This window comes from Macrosteles quadrilineatus, unplaced genomic scaffold (genome assembly GCF_028750875.1).
Source record: "Macrosteles quadrilineatus isolate MER2022 unplaced genomic scaffold, UCM_ALF_1.0 Scaffold_1__1_contigs__length_201487025, whole genome shotgun sequence".
NCBI classification, from domain to species: Eukaryota; Metazoa; Arthropoda; class Insecta; order Hemiptera; family Cicadellidae; genus Macrosteles; species Macrosteles quadrilineatus.
The window spans coordinates 84,377,913-84,402,397 of record NW_026542594.1 but is presented as its reverse complement, the minus strand read 5'-3'; the positions used below and the strand labels follow the sequence as shown (position 1 = coordinate 84,402,397).

The window sequence follows — 24,485 nt, the reverse complement described above, 5'->3', positions numbered from 1 at the left end:
TCTTCTCGCTCCCCGCTTCAGTCTACCGTCAAGGCATCTCTACCAAACCCAAGGACTCAAATCTCAAGTAACTGTATATATACTCATTTAATTAATTGGTATTACTCTGACATGTTCCCATATTTAAGATATATTTTGTAAATTAAAGTTTGAATTTCTCTTTCGCTACTCAGTAAAATTTTCTCATTCTCTCCTTTGAACCCGCCCCCAACAGGAAGAGTACGAGATTTACAAGGCTGTGAAAAAAAGAACCACACAATGTCCTAAATGAACAAAGAGGTTTCAAGTCCAATATAATATACGAATGGGCAATAAGAATAGGTGAGTCGCAAACAAAACAATGGTCAACTCGTGATAAGGAAGAAGGAGGGGGAGGAATTGCACTTGGAGATAACGCATACGCATCAGTCTAGACCTGCCCTCCGTGCGTAATTAACGTGTTTCACGGTACCGTGTTTTTGTAATGTTTAACTTATGTGTTAATTCATGTGTTTGTCCGTGATTTAAGTAAATATGACTTTGATGGATTTTTACCATGACGACTTCCTCTGGAATAAAGTTTTGATGTCATTCGAAGCCTGATGAAGTTCCCCCGGGAATGAAACTGCAGTAGCCTACATAGACTACAAAGGATCACTTTTGACAGTAATAGGTATTTAAACCATTATTTATTAATTGTTTTCAACTACAACAATTTATAATTATGCTTCTCTTCTGAAACAACACAACCAGATGCTAATAAAGGCCAATGACCTAAATATCATGATTGTGCAATGTTGTATTTTGATGTAAAAATGCAAATCATGGTGCTTCAAAGTTGCTACACAGAAAAGAGAATCCAAAGTCAAACCGGGCAAAGGATTCCTGAAATACAACTTTGTATCATTAGTCCTCCTATTAGAATCCCCAGCCAAGGTCTAAATATAGCTCAAGGTTGCACCCTCCCCCCCCCTTGTCCACTCGTTGTGGCACGCTCCTTTCGAGGTCATTGCCCAACTCCTCCCATCCTTCTATTGTTTTGCCTTTCTAGTATTTCTATACTGACTTTTTCTTTAAACATTAAATTAGGTATGCTAGTAATAAATCATGTAAGTCGTAAAGGAATAAAAGTGATAAAACTTAGCTAAACTACAGTCTCAAAGAATTCTTGGAAATACTTGACTTGCCTACAACAATTATTGTCCTGATAAAATATTAATGGTTTTGGGACTGCTAATGGGTTTTTTATTGCACCATTACCCTAGTAATAAATTATGAAAATCCTAAACAAACATCTGATAAACCTTTTTATGTGCTCCTAACCAACGACAGTGAATTAAAAGTAATTAATTGTTATAGTCTGTACCAGACCGGTAATTAGGTCAGAATTGGCCTACCGGCAGACCCCTAGTGATTACAAATATACTATCATTTTTATTCTGCTTTTAATTTGTTGATAGAGTGTGTGAAGTTTATTTACTAATCAAGAAATAATTAAGATAAATTCTGCTTTCAGTGATTAAAAAATGATTAACTAACAACTTTCAATTTTCAGAGCTACATTTGAAAGCTCATTTGATTCTTAGTTTGTTTAAATACAACAATAATTTGAACTTTTTAGGGACTTGTGTCCCTAGATGCCACTAGTATGTATAAAGTTGTTAAGTCATGGCAACTCGGTCCAATACATAGGACAGTTTAGACTTCACAGTGCATACCCAAACTACTGATGCTCTCAGCCGGGGCGTCGAGGGGTGATGGTAACACCGCCACTGTGCCTGTCTTGCGTCTCACCTTCACACTAACACTGCCAGACTCGTGTAGACAGAACAATACATCACGCTGCTTCGCAGGGATCACCTGGTACATATTAAATAGCAATCAGCATAACATAGCCTCATCTTAAATGGAATTTTAAGAAAATTGTATTAATTCCTGTAGTAGGGACATTGGTTGACTTTACCGTGGTTTAACGTGACAAGTTTAGCAATCTCAGTCAATCACTTCTGCCTTCAACCCGACCAAGTAAACCCGCAGAGTAGTGACCGGTGTTGTCTCTCATATGTGTGTGTGTGTGTGTGTGTGTAAATTCCTTCTTAAGTTTTTGGAAGACTATGAAAAAAAACTCTGATCTTCCATAAACTTAAGAAGGAATTCAAAAGAAATCGATTTTTGTGGTCAAGTAATATATTATACAAATGAATGATGATGCTTAAAAGGCATATCTGTGCGTGCATACCTTTAATTTAAGACCAAAATTATGAAAATCCGTTGGGTAGAAGAGCCAAATGAACTCGGGAAAGAAAACCCAAATTTAACTTCCATAAGAAATGTACTAAAAAACCTCACAAAAAGTCTTCCAAAAACTTAAGAAGGAATTCGAAAGAAATGGATTTTTGTGGTCAAGTAATAAATTATACAAATGAATGATGATGCTTAAAGGTAAATCTGTGTGTGCATCCCTTTAATTTAAGACCAAAATTATGTAAATCTGTTGGGTAGAAGAGCCAAACAAACTCGGGAAAGAAAACCCAAATTTAACTCCCGTAAGAAATGTACAGGGGGGAATTTGCTTTTGTGCATAACGCAAAATATACGTCAGATAAATGAATGCCGGTGCTTGATAAAAAATTTTTGCGAGCATCCTACCTTTAATTTAAGACCATAATTATGAAAATTTGTCCGGTAAAAGAGCTAAACCGACTCTGAAAAGAAAAACCCAATATCTTACTAATATTATAAATGAGAAAGTTTGGATGCATGTTTGTGACAAGTGAACGCGAAAAATACTGGTCGGATTGGGCTGAAATTTGGCATGATGATACCTCACATTCCCGATTAACATATAGGCATATTCTTATTTCAAAAATCCTTTCGGGCTCCGCCCCAGTGGCTCTGGAGTTTCCCATGTTAACCTTATGAGAAATGGAATTATTGAATCTTAACAGCTGTTTCAATTAAACAAGTTGGTTCTGTTCTATGATGTTAAATAGCAAAGTTACAAGGATTACCAACAGGGTGCAGCACTATTATTTCTTTTACATTTATGACAACAGCTAATTTGCAACCAAAAGGTGAGTGAGCGTAGCGAACGAACTTTAACCTGGAGGCGAGTTAGCGTAGCGAACGAGCTAACCTGAAGGCAAGTGAGCGCAGCGAACGAGCTCCAACCTAAAGGTGAGTGAGCGTAGCGAACAAACTTCAACCAGGACGTGATTGAGCCATGCGAACGAGATGATCTTGAAAATTAAGAAGTTAAACGGGGCAAAGCCCGCGGGTTACAGCTAGTTTTTAATATATAGATTCAAAATGTTAATATATCTCAATAAATAATGTGTTTAACAAAACATGTGTAATGACAAAGTTTGTTTGCCTTCAGTTAAGGAGTAAAGTGAACTTAACAAAATTAAAATCGGACCACTGGGTACAGAGATACGTAAATTAGCAAATAATCTAGCAATTTAATGGCTATTTTTTCAATATGGCGGCCAAACTACCATGATCTGGACCACGTGACCAGATGATTTTTCAGCTCCCATAGGTGTTAAACAAAGCCTTGCAACAAAACTTAGGGGCCATATAAGTGTACACGGGACATGGCCTAGCGCCTAGACTATTGGGGAGAAATTCAAATATTTTTTATTTTGTTTTGATATATCTAAATACTAGTGATGGGTCAGTACTTAATGTCAAATGTCGGTTCCACCGGTTCTTGGGAAAAGTACCGGGACTGAGAATCGATGGTGAAACGTCGGTACCGATACCTTTGGTACCAAGTTACAGTAGACTCCCTCTTATCCGGACACCTTTTAACCGGACATCGGTTTAACCGGACATCGGTTTAACCGGACATCGGTTTAACCGGACATCGGTTTAACCGGACTACACTTGGCGGAAATGACATCTCTTTAACCGGACAATTTTTATCAGCACATTGGTTTAACCGGACTAGATCGGCAGGAAGTGGACAGTACTGAAACGATTGTTCTCGTGGGAAAGATTTGAGACCAGTGATCACGTGTGTTAAACAAAGCCTTGCAACAAAACTTAGGGGCCATATAAGTGCACACGGGACATGGCCTAGCGCCTAGACTATTGGGGAGAAATTCAAATATTTTTTATTTTGTTTTGATATATCTAAATACTAGTGATGGGTCAGTACTTAATGTCAAATGTCGGTTCCACCGGTTCTTGGGAAAAGTACCGGGACTGAGAATCGATGGTGAAACGTCGGTACCGATACCTTTGGTACCAAGTTACAGTAGACTCCCTCTTATCCGGACACCTTTTAACCGGACATCGGTTTAATCGGACATCGGTTTAACCGGACTACACTTGGCGGGAATGACATCTCTTTAACCGGACAATTTTTATCAGCACATTGGTTTAACCGGACTAGATCGGCAGGAAGTGGACAGTACTGAAACGATTGTTCTCGTGGGAAAGATTTGAGACCAGTGATCACGTGTCTTAATACAATGCTCTCCTAAATTTAAGTTGAATATCACAGTAAACAGTACGTTTTAACGAGTTTTTGGGGACGTCGGTTTAACCGGAAAACCCATTATCAGGACTGGCCTCGGTCCCGAGGAGCCCGGATAGTAGGGAGTCTACTGTAATTGGTTATATTTTTATTTACTCATTTACAAAATTCAAATTGTCAACCATGATGATTATTTTTCACTTAAGTATATTAGAAAGTGCATTATATATCATGAAATATGATCAATAGTAGGCTATAGGATGATTATTTCAGTGTTAGTTGGTTAAGTTGTCTCTATCGTCAGCTGATAGTGGTGCAAACATCGACTGCAATTGCTCCACCATCTTCAAGCAGAAGACAGAAGGCAAGCTTAATAAAGACTGAATCAATTAAATGGTTTATTTGGACTCAACAAAATTATTACACCACCTTAATACCATCCTTTCCTTAACTGCGGTTGATTAATAATAACATTAATAATAGTTACATGTTACAGGATTATTTTATTTATTTAATTCTAGGGATGGTCAAGTCTCGAAATTTCGGGAAATTTTCGGGAAATTTTTAATCTCGTTACACGAGACGAGATTACTTTTTGGCCGAGATTTTTATCGAGACGAGAATAAAAAAAAAAAAAAAAAAAAAAAAAAAAAATTAAAAACGCCTGCAGAAAGTCAATGCAATACCCGCAATACAGGAGCGTGTTGTAGTTGCGTTTCCTTTTCGAAGGCGTTCTTATTTAATTAATTCTTTTAATGTAAATATTACTTTAATTCTTTTAATGTAAATATTACTTTCATTATTTTAATAATATTACTTTAATAACATTTGAGAAGTTTTTTTAAATGTAAGCAGTGTGAGGAATGTTTTATTACTATAAAAAAAGTCAAAACAAGTAACTATTTTATAAAAATTAATATTGCTTTTATTTTATGATTTATTTTATTTTAGGATAAGTTGAACTCTATCCTAACTGATATCACCATGTTTCCTAATCGTAGGCATTTTTAATAAGTTAGGCGTGATTAATAAAAAATGTTATGCTGATGTTATTTAATGAAAGATTGTAAATTAATATTCTTGCCTATTATCATTATTTTAGTATTTAAACAGTCATCTAACAATGTTACAAAATCAGGTAAAAATTTCGAACGTGCATTTCCCGTTGTGTATGAGAAGAGAAATCTCGTCTCGATCTCGTCTCGAAATTTTATGAGAAATAAAAAATCTCGTCTCGTCTCGTCTCGAACTAAAAATCCAATCTCGTCCATCCCTATTTAATTCATACAGTTCTCTATTTTACTTGTTTTGCACCACCTATAACTATGGTAATACAGAAGCATAAATAGCACTGAATGCTTGAATGTCAACCTCAAACTCAGTCCAGTTCACTCTAACTGTTTGCCTCAGTCCAGTCCAGTCAGTGACTGAATTCATATTTTTAAACACAATGGTTAATGTTGGGTTATTCATTATTTCAACGAATCATATTGCATTCCATCTGTAACCACCGTGACAAATGGCAACACTGTGCATTGCGCAAGACTACTCTTTTAAATTTCAAGTTCAACGGTAAAATGTATTTATTAATGGATGAAACTACATGGCTACATGACAAACTGCCAAGCCTTCCTTCAGCAAACCAAAAAGGGCTTTTATTTGTTATTGTTTGTATGCTTTGTTCGGTGGTTTGTACTTAATTTTGTTTTTGTCTTTCTCTTTCTCAAGCGAGGTGAGAAAGTTTAAATGTAGTTTAGCGTCGTCTGTCGTCTGTCAAGTTTCTTTGGAATTGAGGAATGGGCCTTTCTTTTTGTCGGATTTCTTCAATAATTAATATGTTGATGTAAATAATTAAACTTGTTTTGTCTGTGAATAATAATTGAAAGTGGATTAGTTTATTACAGGAATGTAGAAGTAGGGCTAACATAAATTGATGTTTTATAGACTAATTTGTGATAAATTCTTTATAATTGCTTCCTAAGTATGGAAGTATTTTAAAATTGATGAAGCAAACAACAGATTTGTGAAATGCCTCATATTATTTAATAGGTTTATCTCTAGAGGTCTAAAAGGACTTTTATAAATCAATGAAATACCTAAATACCCCCGCCGCAGCAAACCTGCAGACTAAGCGAATTTTTTTTTTTATCTGCATGATTGCATTTACTCTAAAATTTGTCCTTAAAAATATCACATTTATTCCCTATTTAAATAGCATTAGTTTAACAGGTAGGCTACTTAGGTTTTCTGCAACAGGGAGGGTGAAGAAGTGTTTTTTGAAAAATGTTAATAGTATGATATAAATAAATTTTCAAATTTGATCAAAATATGTTCATAAACAAGCAAACTACAATAGTTTACTTATTCTCCATAAGAATAACATGGGAATTTTAAATTTACTGTTTTTTGGAATTTTCTCCGTAACCATTAGGCGTGTAATAACGCTTCAATATACAAAATTATTTTTTTTAAGCTCTACAAAATGGTTTGGAAAGAAATTGCTAAATTTTATTTTTTTGTTTCAAAAATGGGAAAACCAATTTTTACCCCATAAAACCCCTTACAAACCCTTGTTCCCATAGTCCGATCATGCTGGTTTGCGAACTCGTTTGAATAAATGTAGGTTTACACGTTTATACCAAATTTCATCAAAATCGGATCATTTTTGCTTGAGTTATCGTGCTAACGGACACACATATATATATATACAGTAGAACCTCTTTAATCCGAACGTCCACTAATCCGAACTCCTCATTGCTGTACTCTATACACAGTACAGCAGTTCTTTATTGTATACTGTATTTGATTTAATTTACAGTAGGCTACTGTTTATTCACCATGTTTACTACTGTATTAAATAAACACTGTATTTTACTTTATAAAACATTTTTTCACTTTTCCCAAATTAATGTTGATCAATTTTAGCCATGTTTTAGCTATTGTTATGTAAAAACAACAATATAGACAATAGACAATAGACAATAGACAAAATCTTTATTGAAATATTCCTAGAGAACATTCATGCGTCAGGTACATAAAATGTACAGTATGTACGTAAACTATTACAGTAATTTGCAATTACAATTAGAATTTTTTTCTTCTTTTTCTTCTTTTTTTCATGGTAGCTTATTGTTTAAGAATTCATCCTCAGAGTAGAACGGCCGGTCCAAAAGCCATGTTGTAAGGTGCTTCTTGAGCAGATTGGGTTGTTCTCTCTTGAGGTGCTCTGGTAGGTTGTTAAAGTACAGAGCACCTTTGTAGGATGGTTTCTTCTTGTACAGACTCAGATGGTGTTGTGGGAGGGAAAAATTGGCGGCATGTCGTGTGTTGTGCTGGTGTATGTCTCTGTGTCTTGGCTGGGCTGTTTTAGTGGTGTGGATAATGACTTCTCTTATGTAGAGTGAAATTGATGTGAGAATTTTAAGGTTCTTGAAGGCTTCTCGGCAACTGTCTCTGTAGTTCAGGTCGGCAAGGCATCTAATTGCTCTTTTTTGCTTTAGGAGTACTCTTTCCAGGTTGCCTTTTGATGTTCCACCCCAAGTCGCAATGCCATATCTGAGGTGAGACTCGAATAGAGCAAAATATACAACTTTGGCTACTTCTGGGCTGCAAGCTTGCTTGATCCTACGTATAACGTAGAGACTTGAACTTAGCTTTTTGCAGAGCTGGTCTATGTGGGGTTTCCATGATAGCTTGGAGTCAATTATGATGCCTAGGTATTTTGTGGTATTTTGTGTTTGTAGTCCCGGTATTGTAATGTCTGTGTTGTTGCGTTTGGTGGTGAAAGTCATTTGAACGGTTTTGCTTTCGTTTAGAACTAGGTCGTTGGAGGTACAGTATTGCTTTGTTCTCTGGAGTTGTGTGTTGGTTTTCTCTTCCAGATTTTCCATTGTTTTGTCCGCAAATGTGAGAACCGTGTCATCTGCGTACATGGTGGTGTGTCCATCTTCCCCAATCCAACTAGGTAGGTCATTCGTGAGAAGGAGGAAAAGGACTGGGCCAAGTACTGATCCTTGGGGTACTCCTCTTTGCACGTCTACAGCTTTGGATTGGGCCTTATACTTTGTGTTGTTCTTTATGTAGGCTATTTCCACAAGCTGTTTCCGGTTACTAATGTAGCTTTTAAACCATTCTGCTGCTCTTCCTCTCACGCCTAGTGTTTCCAGCTTGAGTAGAAGAAGTTCGTGGTTTAGGCAGTCGAAAGCTTTACTAAAATCTAGGAAGAGGCTTGTTGAAGTGCTGCCTTCTTCTAGTTGGTCTAGTATGTGCTCCGTCAGTTGTATTAAGCTGTCGATCTGCCTTTGATAAATCCATGCTGTTGACTATTGAGAAGGTTGTGTTCTTGAAGATGGTGTAGGAGTTGGGCTAGTACTATCTTTTCGAATATTTTTTGAAAATGTTGATATTAGGGAGATTGGCCTGTAGCTGTTTCTTTCTATCGTTGGTCCATTTTTGTATTTTGGGTAGACTTTAGCTATTTTTAATTTATCTGGGAATTTTCCTTGTGAGAGTGATTTATTTATGAGGTCTGTCAGGGGTATTACTATTTCATTTTTACAGTTTTTTAGAAGTTTAGCTGATACCTCATCAGTTCCGGATGAATTTTTCATCTTTAGAGATTGAATGGCCTTTTGCACTTCTTCTTGTGTGACCCGTCTGAACTGGAGTGTGTGATGTGTTGCTGGTAAGTGGTCTGTTAAGGCATTGGTTCTAGAGTTATTGTTATTTTGGAGTGTTCGGTCGGCTATTGATGAGAAAAAATCATTAAAACAGTTTGAAACTTCTATTGGGTCGTCTATTGTTTTATTGTTGACTTGAAGATGGATTTGGTTTTCAGTATTTGATCTCGCTTCCCTTTCTCGGTTTATTGTTTGCCACAGTGCTTTAGACTTGTTTTCAGCCTGGTTTATGTGAGCTGTGTTGTTTTCTTTTCGAAGCATTTTCAAATGCTGGTCGTACTCCCTTTTTTTAATAGTTGTTCTGGCTTTGTCTTCCATAAGTCCGGTTGTTTGCTCCTTTTCTAAGGCCTTTATATATTCATTTTTAAGTCTAGCCGATTCTTGATTCCAACACTGTCTCCTTTTATGTTGTTTAACTCTTGACGTTTTAAGAGGGCAGGCGTGGTTTAGTGTTGTCTGGATGATGTTGCTGAAATTGTTGTAGGCTTCATCTACGTCATGAGTTTGTATTATAGTTTCCCAGTATTGTTCTTGTAGCTGTGTCTTAAAATTATCTATTGTTGTTCTGTTGAAGGTTCGTTTATTTTCTTTGATGTTGTTGATGATCGGTTTTCTAGTGATGATTTTTGCGATTTGTGCGGTATGGTCAGATAGTCCTGATGTTATAACTGAGGTTTCTATTTGTTGATTATCAATGTTTGAGCATATCCAGTCTATTGATGTTTCTGAGTCACTTGTAATTCGAGTGGGAGGTAGCCTCAGTCTTGAGATATTGAAGGAGGTTAGGAGTTCTTCAATTTTTTCGTTTTCATTGTCATCAACTAGGTTGTTTACATTGATGTCTCCCATTATTAATATTTGCTTATCCGTAGTGAGCACTGTTTCCAGTTGTTCAGAGAGTATATCGATGGCTTGGTCTAGGTTTGCACTTGGTGGCCTGTATACTCCGAGGACCAGCAGTGGATTCCTGTTTAGCTTCAGTTCAAAGAGCACAGTTTCGCAAATTAGTTCTGTTTCCTCGCTACTTGTGCATATGAGTGATACATGCTTTTCCCAGCCACTTCTTACATAAGCGACCACTCCTCCTTTGACATGGGATTTCCTTGAGAAGCCTCCAATAAGTGAGTAATTTTCTACCCACGTGTTTTGCACGTGCATATGTTCTGTAATCCGAACTATTCAATAGTCCAAACTACCCCTGGTCCCAATTAGTTCGGATTAAAGAGGTTCTACTGTATATATATGAATTTGTTTGAACGGATGGTGTTTTTGGCCTCTAGGGACCTCAAAATGAAAAAGTAAATAGGTCCCGGGTCCAGGTCTTACCATGAGTACTACGGTATGGGAAATCGCTAAAACCCACACACCGGTACAGGCACTATGCCTACAAAAAAACCATCAATCACCAAACTAAGCCTTTGTTAAAACTTTTTGTTTTTCAACAATCCTGCACTTTAAACTAAGTTATAACCTCAAATGAATATGTAGGCTTATTTTCTAAAGTTTTCTTCAAAACGTCCTTTACATAAATACTTTTGTTCTAAATTTTCCTTAACTTGTTGAGTACATTCAAACAGGCAACCAATAGCGGCTAGAATCGATTTTGGTTAGGAACTGGTACCGGTACCGACATTGAAAAAGTGGTACCGACCAATCACTACTAAATAACAATTTGAAAGAATAGTGTTTTTGACCTCTGGGGACATCAAAATGAAAAAGTAAATCGGTCCCGGACTTATCAATTATCAATTATTTAAGATGGGGATGCCACTATGTGCGTCTTACCGTGCCACCTACTGGGAAATTTGCTAAAAAAACTACTGCATTTAAAAAACTACTGCATTAAAAAAACTACTGCCTTTAAAAATCTATGTTTAAGACCTAGAATGGTTTGGTTACCAGTAGAAAAGCAGTATTAATTATAAATTTTTCAAAATGTCATCATGACTCAGGGTGTCCACAGAAATTTTACCTTTAATTTCTCTGACTTTCCATGACTATCCATGACCATTAACCATTGATTTCCATGACTCACGAACTTAACTCAAAAATTATAATATACCGTATACACACGAATAATACTGCCTAGACAAGTTATTTCACAGAAAATATTGAAATATGTAATAACAGATAACAATGGAGTACAATAGGTACAACAATGAACTAATACAAACTCAAAACCTATAAACTAAGATAACTGTATAAATTGAAATTGTCGTACATTTGTGAAAAATTCGGAAAATGCTACAATAGTTGGGGTTACGACCGACTAGAGCATTGAAAGGTCCCCTGGAATCCATCCATCATTGGGGATTTCCATGACTTTCCATGACTTTTTGCCTATTTCCATGACTTTCAATGACCAGAATTTTTTTCCATGACTTTCCATGACTATCCCTGACTTTCCAGAATGTGGACACCCTGTGACTATAATCTTAATCTGCGATCCCAGCGCCGTTATGAACATCTACCGCGATCACAGCGTTGTCGTGTACATGTCCCTCGTTCAAGGTGCCTCAACATGCCTTGCGTACGCACTTCCATTGTGAACAGCTCCTGCAATCATAAAGATCTTCCTTGATCACAGAGGCATCATTTTCGTCTCCTGTTATACCGGCAATGTCTCCCGCAGTCGCGAAGCTCCCGCAATCGCGAAGATGTCATAAATGGCACTTACAACGCAGTAAAATTGCAGACAATGGGAAATAAAATGTTATCCCGTCCCAATCATCAACTTTAATAGTCTGAACTTTCAAAAGTATGTTCTTTACAAAACACTTACAGTGAAACGGTTACAGTGTGCCATACTTGCCTGCACTAAAGGAGTCATAGCCTTCTCCACAGGTATGATGCCAACAGTTTGGTTGATGAGCAGATCAATGATGAGTATATCCCTAGGGTAGTGCAGGAGCATGTGGTGACGAAGGGACTGATGATAACTGAGTCCCAGACATTCTGACACTGTCATTGTGTCATCAGGTCTACAAACAACAATAATGGCAGAAATTTATACAAATCTAAACACCAGCCATAAAGCAGAGAGTTTTAAGACTAAACTAAGTATTAGACTGAGAGTAAATATTACAGCGATGCATAGCTATTTAGTTTTTAGATTAGACTTTAAACCATTTCCCAGCAACAATAAGGCTAGAAGGTATATAAGATTTGCTAGAAAGAAAATTATAAAAAAAAAATTGGTAATACATTGAATAATTTTGCGGACATTTACATTTAAATTTCATTTATAAAAACCTAATTATGATGGATATACACCGACTTTATTCTGGTTATAATTTGATTTGGTTTAATAAAATGTATATTTTCTAGGTCTAGAGTTATTGTCTTGATTCTGTTCAACAATAGACATTCCATCCCCATGCTAAATTTGTAGCCAGATTTTTAATCAAAATCATTGTAGTTGATGTGAGCCACCTACAGATTGTGCTGATCTAAATTATTAATTCTGTCAAATACAGCTTGTTTACCAATTCAAACATAGGGAATGACTTATGATGAGTTATAGCAACTGTTATGACCCATCAACCTGGTCAGCAACAAAAAATAAGGTATAAAATAGAATTTTAGGCAATAAGGCATTCTGTGACTGGCTCACACAACTACGTTCTTTTTTAATAAAAAATTGGCTACAGCTGGTCCAATGGTCCGATGGGAAATCTACTTCAGTATCCAATATAGTCAATGCTCATATTCTGTGTGTTATCATAGACAAAAAAAATTAAAAATAGACTGTCAGCTGTGCTGCGATTACCAAGGGTTCTGCCGCACACTGCTGGGAGCGCCATGTAGTTACTGCGTACACGCTACGTAACTACTCGGCGCTCCCAGCGGTGTGCGCCAGAACCTATGGTAACCATGGTAACCGCAGCGCAGCTGGCAGTCTGTATTTAATCCTTTTTGTCCATGGTGTTATATTTACATATAAAGCAAGTTGTAAGCCTAAAAGGTAGCTAAAGTTTGCTAAACTTTATTCACCTTGGTTTGCTGTCTCCAACTACAAGTCCCTTCATAAGTTTCTTCAACCTGTCTCGAGTTCTATTGCTATCCTCAGTCTCTCCCATTCTAGGACTTGATATGTAAAACTTTCTTCCGTTTGATGCAGGAATTTTACTTGGGTTGAAGTCATCCAAAAATAGGATACAATCCATGCACATAACTGAAAAAATAGTTATATCTAAAAAAAAACGTTAGGCTAAACGTGTTGTTTACTGTAGCCTACTATTTTAATAATAGGTTTGGTACCAAAATGTATTGTTTTTAGATACTGTATCAAAAAACCATGTATATACTGTACTGTACTATATAGATACTGTACTGAAATACCCCCGCCGCAGAAAACCTGCAGACCAAGCGAATTTCCATTTGTCTGAATTGATTTTCGATTAAATCTATTAAATAACATTAGGTTTAATGAGTACCTAGGTTTGATGCTACAAGGAAGCTAATAAAGTGTGTTTTTTAGTAAAATCAAGTTTGATTCAAATATATCCATAAACAAGCAAACTTCAACATGTTACAATATGTTCACGGCCGCATAAGAATAACATGGAAATTTTAAATTTACTATTTTTTGAAATTTCTCTTTTACCAATAACCGTACAAAAATACTTTGCTATACTAAATCATTATTTTTTTAAGCTCTTTAAAAAGGTCTAGAAAGAAATTAAGAAATTTTGTGTTTTGAGGGTCAAAAATGAGAAAAACCAATTTTTACCCCATAAAACCCCTCGTAAAACCCAGTTCCCATGGTACAATCATGCAGGTTCGCGAACTCATTCAAGTTTATCCTGCATTAGACCTTTAAACCAAATAAATACTTAAAAATTTGAACGAATGGTGTTTTTTGCCTCTGGAGAGATCAAAATGAAAAAATAAATTGGCCTAGGTCTTTCCGTACCAAGTACGGTAATAGCTACTTCCCTATAGGGAAATTGTCTAAAAACCAAAATCATCTCAATATAAAAATCAAAACTGTAGCGATATGATTTTTTGTGGCTGTATTTATTGTACAAAAGAATACAATCAAGTGGAATGCAACTCAAAAGGCATGTTGGAGGGTTTTTTTTTCAATTTCATTCAGGTTAGGAGAAACATTTTTCACGGTAAAAATCAATTCTTGTCGAAATTTACTTAATTTTGTCATTTATTTGAAATCATCATCTTCCTCCGCAACCGCGAAACAGTGATCATCTTCTGAAACAGTTATGATCTTCTGAAACAGTGATCATCTTCTGAAACAGTGATCATCTTCTGAAACAGTAAACAGTTATCATCTCCTGAAACAGTGATCATCTTCTGAAACAGTTATCATCTTCTGAAACAGTGATCATCTTTTGAAACAGTGATCATCTTCTGAAACAGTTATCATCTTCTGAAACAGTGATCATCTTCTGAAACAGTGATCATCTTCTGAAACAGTGATCATCTTCTGAAACAGTGATCATCTTTTAAACAGTTATCAACTTCTGAAACAGTGATCATCTTCTGAAACAGTGATCATCTTCTGAAACAGTGATCATCTTCTTAAACAGTTATCATCTTCTGAAATAGTGATCATCTTCTGAAACAGTGGTCATCTTCTGGAATCTCAAACTGTTATGTAATTCCCTCCTAAACAAAGGGAATAGGTAACAAGTTTAAACATATCCAATGTTTCTATTTTTGGAGAATGTAGTATGGATTATATTTTGTTTACTGTCATGAGTAAACAGAACAGTGATAGTGGCAAGGGCAACAGCGATGAAATAAGAAATTGAAGATTTTATTAGGTAGGATCCAATGGATTTGAGAATTGGCGTTGACACACCACCATATGTGCAATGATCTCAGGGTGCAATAGAAAAAGAGAATTTTAAAAACTCATATTCTTATTTTTCCCATCGTACCATTAGCCTTATAGACCAATCACTAATATTCATTGTTAGCTTAACACTAACAGTGTTATCCCAAAAGTTGGGGAATCGGTATCGATTCATGTTGCCAATCCCAAATTTTAAGCACTATGATTATACATGTCGCTACTATTTATACTGTAAGTATGAATCCACTAAAATGTCTTATTATGATCCACTTTTTATTCTAAAGATTATTTTACAACTATCTAGACTTGCTTTTTTTGGAAGTGTATGTAATGGGAAGTGTAATAACATTGTTTTTAAATAATCACAACAATGGCATGTGCTAGAAGTTATTTACAACACACAAAGGACAATTAATTAATTAATTAAGACTTCTATATAATTAATACGCCAACACGAAATTTGTCCTTTGAACTCCTCCACCATTTCTTAACCGATTATGACCATTGACGTCTCATTGGAAAGATCGTGTCGCATAGATTTGCCAACTCACCTTATTTCTTTGAAAAATTTCTTGGGCTCTGCCCCAGTGGATTTTAAAGATCCCATGTTAACCTTGTGATGAAAATATTTGTTTAAATTATGATCAGCTGGATAATTTAGTTGCTGTTAATAATTAAGTTGAAATTCAAGGAAATGCGTTCTTCAAAAATTAAATCTTACTGACCTGGTTGAAATTAAATATTTACTCTTTGAATTTGGGTTTGCGTACTTATTACAATCGAAAAAAATTAGAAAGCCCGGACAATTGGATATATTATCCAAATTAGAACATTGAGTTGACACAGTACTGTATTTCTTGACAATCATTGAAAGAACCGATTTGCTAACTATGGAAATACAAAAAGTCATAGAACGCCACCGAGTAGAAGGAATAGAGATAAAGGTTTTTTTAGAATTTATTATAGTTATTAGCCTACACATCAACTCAAGGAGGCCACCATTGGGATATCGGAAACGGTAAGAATTAGAGAAAACTTTAAATGGGTGACATTCCTTTATTTTTTGTGGCAGATAAAAATATGATTTTATTTTTTTGAAATTCAGCTGCCATTTTCCAAAATGGCGGCCAACTTTGAAATTTCTTATACAACACCCTATGTTTATCATGTTTTCGGATAGAACATGCAATTTAAAAACTTTTTTATTCTAGACATTTTTTCGATAAACCCACTCGTTTAGGAGTTACAGCCTATGGAAAAATGACTTCCGGTGTACATTTTACATCATGTAGCTCCTAAACAAGTAGGTTTATAGCAAAAATTTGAAGAGTAAATAAGTCAAATAAGTCTTAAAATTGTATCCACATTCCAAAAAATTCACAGTTTTCCACTTTTCAAGTTTGCCGCCATTTTTTAAATAATAGAATTAATATTTTTAACGAATTTTATGGTCTTTTTGGAATGTGGATGCAATTTTAAGACTTATTTGATTTATTTACTCTTCGCATTTTTTTCTTCGCATTCGATCACCCTGTATAACGTAGAACACCTACAAGATGAAGATTCCTACAAATGATGAACGAGGATGTTAGCCGAAGTGCTACAATTTTTAGTAGGAAACATGGACTTACTTTTGTGATCATTGCAGAGAAAATCCCTCTAAGAAATCTGGTATGTCAAGGACATTTAATCTATGTTTCCATAAAAGTCTAGTGATTTTAGAAGAATAGCCTATGACTATATCCAAGAAACCCTTACTAAAATTTTCACTGAAGGATTTAATTATTATTCACAATTAAAGGAAACAAAAACCAACCAAACAACATCAGGCCTTTTATTCTGCATTTTCTCAGGTAAATATAAGTAACGTTATTGCAACCAACCAAAAGAACGCCAATTGAACACATAAAATTGTGATAGACAGGTTATGCAGGAAGTCCTTGAGATAATTAGAACAAATTTGATCTTTATTAAAAAATGACTGAAATTTGTAAACTTACTGTTGGCAACAAGGGTGGTACCATGCAGGCTACGTTATCAATAACGAACATAAACTTGGACAACCTTATGCGGCTATAAGTCAGGAAATGTTTGTAGATAACGCTAAAAACAATATCAGCTTATGAAATATGATAAAATATTTACAGGAAATGTTGATTATATCGAACTGTTATGTACATCGTGGGTATTTCCAGAGTTACACGCCGGTAATCTTTGAGTTGACTCTTTTTATTTTGAAATAACTTCTGTAATACTACAATACAATTGCTCAAATTCGAGCAACATGTACACTATACTTTCCGCAAAGATTCGTGGCGGCTGAAGGATTAGAACGGTCAGGTGGTGTCCCAGCCCCTAAATTAGCCCTCACTCGGCTGCTCTGGGGTTTGACAATGAGTCAGCCACTGGGCTCAATGCATAGTTGGTAAAATGTTTGTATATCACCATAACGTGTTTTAAATAACGTAATTTTTGTAGCCTGCATCAAATAACAAGAACATTGAGCCCAAACACGAAATAATTGCAATGATATTAAGCATACAACGACACAAAAACTGTCTATAATTTTTAAACCAAATGTATTTTTTTGTAATTATTTCGTGTTTGGGCTCAATGTTCTTGTTATTTGACGCAGGTTACAAAACTGGCGTTATTTAATACACTTTATGGCGATATACAAAAATTCTTCCAACTATGCATTGAGCCTAGTGGGTGACTCATGGTCAAAACCCAGAGCAGTCGAGCGAGGGCTCATTTAGGGGCTGGGACACCACCCGACCGTCCTAATCCCTCAGCCGCCACGAATCTTTGCGGAAGGTATAGTATAGCATTAATTCATGTCCTAGTCCCAAGTCCAACTTCAATGGGCTCTATGCTCACTTACTCTAGACAAATACTGAATATCTACTCACACTCTTCTACAGCCACAATTCTGAGCGTGCTGCAACATTTAATTGTGCTAAAAACCTAATATGGCAAGACCAAACATAATATAAAAGGTACATAAAAGTTAAATGTTCAACAAAATATAAAGTAAATTTTAGAACAAATCTTACAAGCGATTTCAGTGTCGTTAAAAGGGTTAAACTGGAAGTAGAAGATGGTGTCTAGGAATCCTTTTTTCCACAATTTTGTCTGTTTGTTGATGTCCCACATGACTAGGTAGTAGGGTGTGTGCAGAGTTGCTAGTAACAGGTCATTTCTCTCTCCGGGTACCCACTCCATACCTGTAAACAGTTAGTACTACGTGTAGGCTACTGATATTTCCTCAGGCCTGCGCCGAGGGTCAAAAGGAAGAGAGAAATTCCCTAGCAAGGAAGGTGGGAGGGGGCACTAATATCTCTCTGACCAATAGGGTGTCACATGCAAACCGCAAGCCTATGTGCCCTTGTAACCCTAATCGCCACCCGACATTCACATTCTAAATGCAATTACCAATGAAGCCATAAACCTAGCTTCTGTTTGGTTCTCAGCAAATAAACTTAATGTAATCAGGATAAAACACAAAATATTTTAATTGGCCTCTTCAATGAAATTTAAGACATTCAGTCAAATTGCTGGGTTTTTGTGTAGATTCTATATTAAATTGGCAAGAACAAATAGAAAACATCTGTAAACAAATTTCCCACATCAATTTCCTAATCTGAAAAATCAAAGATTTTGTAACTTTTTATTTTTTTAGAGTGGCATACTTTGGTTTTTTTCAGTCACATACAGTAGAACCCCGGTTAACTGAAATCGGGTTAACCGAAACGGTTCCATAAATTAATACAGGTCCAAAATACAGGATGTTTTTTTTTTTAACTTGTATCTTTATTTATGTGGGTGAAATATCTCACAAATTTATGAGCCGATTTTAAATTTTTTTCACCAAACATTTTCTCTTTTCATGCTCTTTTATTTGATATGTCACAAGCGGTACCTTGCTATTTAAAAAAGTTAAGTTGGGGGCAGGGGGGAAAGGGGGGGAATGTGAATGTAATGTTGAATTTAAAACAATTGGGCCCTCTACGTCAATAGATGATTCCCGCAAACTGCATATTTCTAATTATTGCGGTTTTTACATAAATAAAGATGCAAGTTTAAAAAAAAACACCCTGTATAAGTACAATAAGTAATACGTAAACAGAGAGGCCATTTTCTCTATAGTTCTGGGTATGTTCTGGCCCATTGAAACATTTTTGTAGCTGAAATAAAACACTGTATTATATAGGCATTGTTTTTAATTCATTTTTCCTACACACGTGGTAATACATAAGCTATTATTAGCATTTGATGGGTTAACCGAAAAATTGGTTATCCTAAACGGCTTTATTTCGGTTAACCGGGGTTCTAATGTATATCCTGTGGACTAATGCTGTGGGGCATTCATCTTACTCAGAAGAAATTCTTATTTTACAGAAAAAAGTTAATCGGACCATTTGTGGAGCGGGTCCTGTGGATCACTGCAGAAATCTTTTCATCAGGTTTAAAATTATGACAGTAATTTGAACCCTTTGAGTGCCGCAGTGCCAAGCAAACTACAAGCGTACTTATCCCCATGAGAATAACATGGGAATTTTAAATTTACAATTTATTCAATTTTCTCTGTAACCAATAACCACACATAAACACTTCAATCTACTAAATTATTTGTTTTTTTAAGCTCTTTGAAATGGTATAAAGAGAAATTGGTAAACTTTATGTTTTGAGGGTCAGAAAAACCAATTTTTACCCGTACATTTTTTATACTTTTCAGTCAAATGGCGACCATACAAAGTAGGTATTTTAAGCCAAGTATGAATGGAGATGAGTGTAGGATGAGTGGCGCGATCTTGTAGTCTTGTTAGTGACCAAGGCCGACTTATTCCTTAGACACAGCTGTTAATTAATAGCCCATACAGCTAATGGCAACTAAGTAAACATAAAACACCCCGTTCCCATAATCCGATTCTGCTGGTTCCTGCTCTACACCTTCAAGCCAAATGTCATCAAAATCGGACAAAAATTACTTAAAGTTATCGCGTTCACGGTTGTATATGTTATATAAAAATTTGAACGAAAAGTGTTTTTGACCTCTAGGGACATCAAAATGAAAAAATATATCGGTCCTGACCCTAAGTCTTACCGTGCCACCTGCGGTAATAGCTACTTCCCTATAGGTAAATTCACTAAAAATAATAAAATCTTTATTCGTCATAAGGATACATTTAGATCATCGACAAAGTCAAAATCATGATCATACATCATTTGTCAAACAAAACAAAAACAACATTTTCAATATTATTAAAAACAATAGCCCTTAATAACTAAGACTAAACAAACAAGAATAATTAAGGAACTGATAAAGCATCAGTTGAGCAGCAGGGTATATGAAGTCAAAGATTTATTTGGCCAGATTTGAAAAAATCGTCCAGGCTAAGAAGGATTGTCTAATAGCCAATTATAACACAAGGACTTACATTTTTGCTGTGGATAAGCAGCAATATTGAATATTTGATATTTGAATATTTGATATATTGAATATTGTGTTTTAAAAGGTTAGTTGATAACACTATGTGGCTCTTGCTAGTCTTACTCAGACAATGTGATTTTAACAAGGCACTATTTTTAAATCTGGTATTGTGATTATGATTATTTAATTTTAGGTGATGGGGGTGCTTTAAGATATAAAGGGTGAGACCATAAATAAACAAATTTATTACAGTTTAAACCTTAAAAAAATTATTATACCCCTTAATCCTCAGTATCTCAACCAAAAGACAGGAGCACCATTGTTGTTGTTGTTTTAGTTTAATTATCATATAGGCCTACCATATAGATAGACTACTAAAATATACCTATTCATGTGAATATAATTTGTGAGGGATTTGATTTGACTTAAAACTGCCAGATATTGTCTTACCGACAGTTGTGTATAATTGTTTTGTCTGCATTTTTGGAAAATGCATCCAGGCCTACTTGATATACAAACAAACTGCTGTTCAGAATATAAAAAGGTTCCAACTAACAACAAGATCCCTGTCCTTAGAACAGGCACACTGCTATATAGTACTGTTCTACATTGTACCGTAGATTTAAAATTCCATTGTACCTCAAATTCCATTTAGGCCTTTTACAAGTGATGAGATTAAGCTGATTATTGTAGGGTCTGTATTACCGAGGGCTGAAATATAGAGGTTTTATTGTCATTTACATCAATTATAAACAGAAAATATTGACTTATCTTACCCATAAGTAATATGTAAACTGAAGTGCAAAAATGGCAATGCCTTCATTGTCGTAACTGCCAGCGACTGAGCGACTGATGTATCCAGGAACAATAGCTGTATGTATGTATGTATGTATGTATGTATGTATGTATATCTATATATCTAAAACATATATTGGGTTGTGAGCCAGCTATTTTATTTTTTAGTTTTATTAGCTTTAATTTAACATTTTGATTTCAGACTTTTGTACTTTTGATTTTAGTCCAGAACTGAAATTATAGTTTAAAATTTTTTTTTTATGTACTGTAAAGAAAAAAAAAGATGTATGCCAACCACGTAGACGGTTCTATGAACCATTACGGTTTAGTGCAAGTCATTGTGAATTCCTGCGAGGAGCCTAGGTTTGTATGGATTCTTTTTTGTTTAATAAAGCACTGTTTTAATTTTTTTTTTTTTTTTTTATTGGTTTGCAGTGCTTGTCTGGCTCCGATCTATTCATAGCTTTGATAGCCCTCTTCTGAAGGATTAGAATTTCTTTAATTCATCCACACCCATTCCAGAATATCAATCCATATCTCATTACAGACTGAAAATATGCAAAACTAGCTGTGTGCCCGTTCTACGCTCGGGGGTCTCATAGTAGTCAGTTGAAACCTTCTTATATTAAGAACAGCAGCTAGTTTGTATATTTTCAGATATTCTGGCAAAGCTATTATATATAAACCTTCACAAATACAGTTTCTCACATTTTCAAGCCAAAAAGATGCTTTGCAATTAAATATCACTTGAATTGTGTTGGTCCATATGTTATATCCAATGATTAAACAAACAAAAATGCATTATAGATCTATGAGGCATATCCCTAAGGTAGGCCTATAATTGAAAGTTACTTTCCACAGTGGTTAAAAGTAGTTAAAATACTACCTCAACCTCACTATTAAACATTCCGGTTGAAATTTTCACTATCAAAGGTGCTCTTGTCCTGTCCGTACGGAACACTGAGAAATATGCTCTACCAACAGTCATACACACGAAAAAACAGAATTTAATTAGGGAATTTGCTACGCTTTGACTAAAGCAAAGTAGGCCTACGTTTACTTTAGTGTCACCAAACTTTATCATAACAATTTATATTTGCTTAGTCCGTAGATGACACAAAATGATGGCGAAATGACGGATTACTATATGAAATGAAGTACTAAATATGATTTTGTTAAGAAATTTACAACACACAGGCCATGAACTATTGATACATAAACAACGTAAAGCGTAAACAATTCATGATGGTTTGCTCAACAAATATTTTACTCAAATGCGTTATCATTTTCTTAGCATTAATTAACATTTTGGAATCCAGACAAAAAAAGCAAAACTTATACAGTTAAGACATCAATTAAATTGAATACGGCTGTAATAAATAAGGTGCAACGCCAACGATAACTAATTTGTAAATTACAGTGATGTGTTGGTACGTAAAAATGATTCTTGCTACTACCAACGGTTCTAAGGAAAAGAACCAGTACCAAAAACCAACGTTTACAGTTAAGAACTATAGTACATCCAACCAATTAAATGCTTTAATTAATTCCCGAGGTTATTGATCACTTGTTTTGGATTTTCTCATAAAAAGTTATCGGAAATCAAAGTTATTTCCTATTAATTGCATTATTTGTATACAACTTTCAATGTAAAAATATTGGTAAATGTTTGAAAAAACAACTTTATCCAAACATCTTTTTGTTATTTAATAGATGACGTATTCTCTAAACAATGATTGGTATATCTAGTAATCATTATAGCCCAGGAATTTTAGAAAAAATAATGCCCTAAAATAGAACAAATTAATAACTAGCTGATTTTTGGTGTGGTGTTAGTATGTCATTAGGTAAGTATTTTCTGAAAGTTCCCCTCACTTCCTCCGCTTGCTTCACCCAGTAAAGGGCTAGAAAGGGTCTAAGTGACGTAAAATTACAAAAATATTTATTGAGTGACACCAACGTCACCAATTTTAGTGGTTTTAGTCTTAAATCATTCAGAATGAAAGTAGCCATGCTAAATAATCATGGCCAAAATAATTTATAGCACTTTAGGGCGTTTTGTTTTATATATTTTAATTTTTTTTTTTTGTAAATTGTAGGTTATTTAAAGCGTTTTTGCTGACAATTTCAGTTTTTGACAGCTACTACCCCAACTTATTATATTGTTATTTGTCCTAAAATATATTCAAGACAATTTTAAAATCAAGGAAACAATTATATAAATCATTAGTGTGATTTTGAATGGGCATAGTTAGACCAAAATATAGATGTAAAGTTAAGAGCACCAAACCGCAGAGTATGAATCCTTCGCGCATTTTTGACTATTTAATTTCTCATTTATTAACTTAAAATGGTCTAATTAATAAATAAACTCACATAAAGAATGCTAGTAAATAATAATATTATTCCTTATTTAAATAACATGGTACTTAGGTTTGCTGCATCAGGGAGGATAAGGTGTTTTTTTGTAAAATGTTAATAGTTTAGTATGAAATGAATCCATTTTCCAAATTTGATCAAAATATGATCATAAACAAACAAACTACAACAGTTCTCCATAAGAATAACATGGGAATTTTAAATTTACAGTTTTTTGGAATTTTCTCTGTAACCATTAGACGCATAATAACGCTTCAATATACTAAATTATTTGTTATTTTAAGCTCTACAAAATGTTTTGGAAAGAAAATCGTAAATTGTAAGTTTTTAGGGTCAAAAATTGGGAAAACCAATTTTTGCCCATTTTTTTGCTTACCACGAGTACTATGGTAATAGCTTATTCCCTATGGGGGAAATTCACTAAAAACATAATTATGTTTGAAGTTGTTTTAGAAGACTCGTGGTACAATTGTTCATTTACAATATGTGATGTGAATAAGTAATAGAACAATTTTGCTTTATATAGGTGTTGTGATTGTTGACAAGTGGAAAATGGCCTGGATCATAACTTAAGTATATTTTTTCACACAAACTTCATAATAAATGGACTTGAATTAAAATACAGTTTTGAAGCTACGTATTTTTCGCTTGGTGTCATGGAAAGCCGCATCTTGTGTGGAGAGAGCCTTCTCAAAGCAGGGAACCTGACAAAATGTCGTCACCCGAGGTATTCCTGCTCTTTTACATGCCAGTGAAGAGCGTGGGGACAACGTTTGACATATTTAGGAAGGTAAAACATCCTTAAGGCCAAGTCACACCGAGCTCGCTCCCGCGGCGGGAGCGAATTTAGAAAAATCGCTCACCATGTTATCAAATGTGCCAAGTCACACCGCACTACCGCGCGCCCGCCTGCTGAGC

At 35.1% G+C, this 24,485-nt stretch overlaps 1 protein-coding gene across 4 annotated transcripts in view; it reads right to left on the bottom strand.

Annotated features, from left to right (window-relative positions):
- Positions 1–24,485, bottom strand: part of LOC128983700 (WD repeat-containing protein 11-like) — a 221,408-nt gene that overhangs the window by 122,734 nt on the left and 74,189 nt on the right. For all 4 annotated transcript variants that reach the window (XR_008489894.1, XR_008489893.1, XM_054403102.1 and 1 more), the window contains exons 5-8: positions 18,016–18,186; positions 13,135–13,315; positions 11,954–12,122; positions 1,698–1,839 (exon numbers count right to left, since the gene is read on the bottom strand). Coding sequence is in view for 2 of the 4 variants with exons in the window: in XM_054403102.1 (XP_054259077.1) it covers positions 1,698–1,839; positions 11,954–12,122; positions 13,135–13,315; positions 18,016–18,186 (663 nt within the window). In the remaining 2 variants the exon portion in view is untranslated. The remainder of the gene's footprint in view (positions 1–1,697; positions 1,840–11,953; positions 12,123–13,134; positions 13,316–18,015; positions 18,187–24,485) is intronic.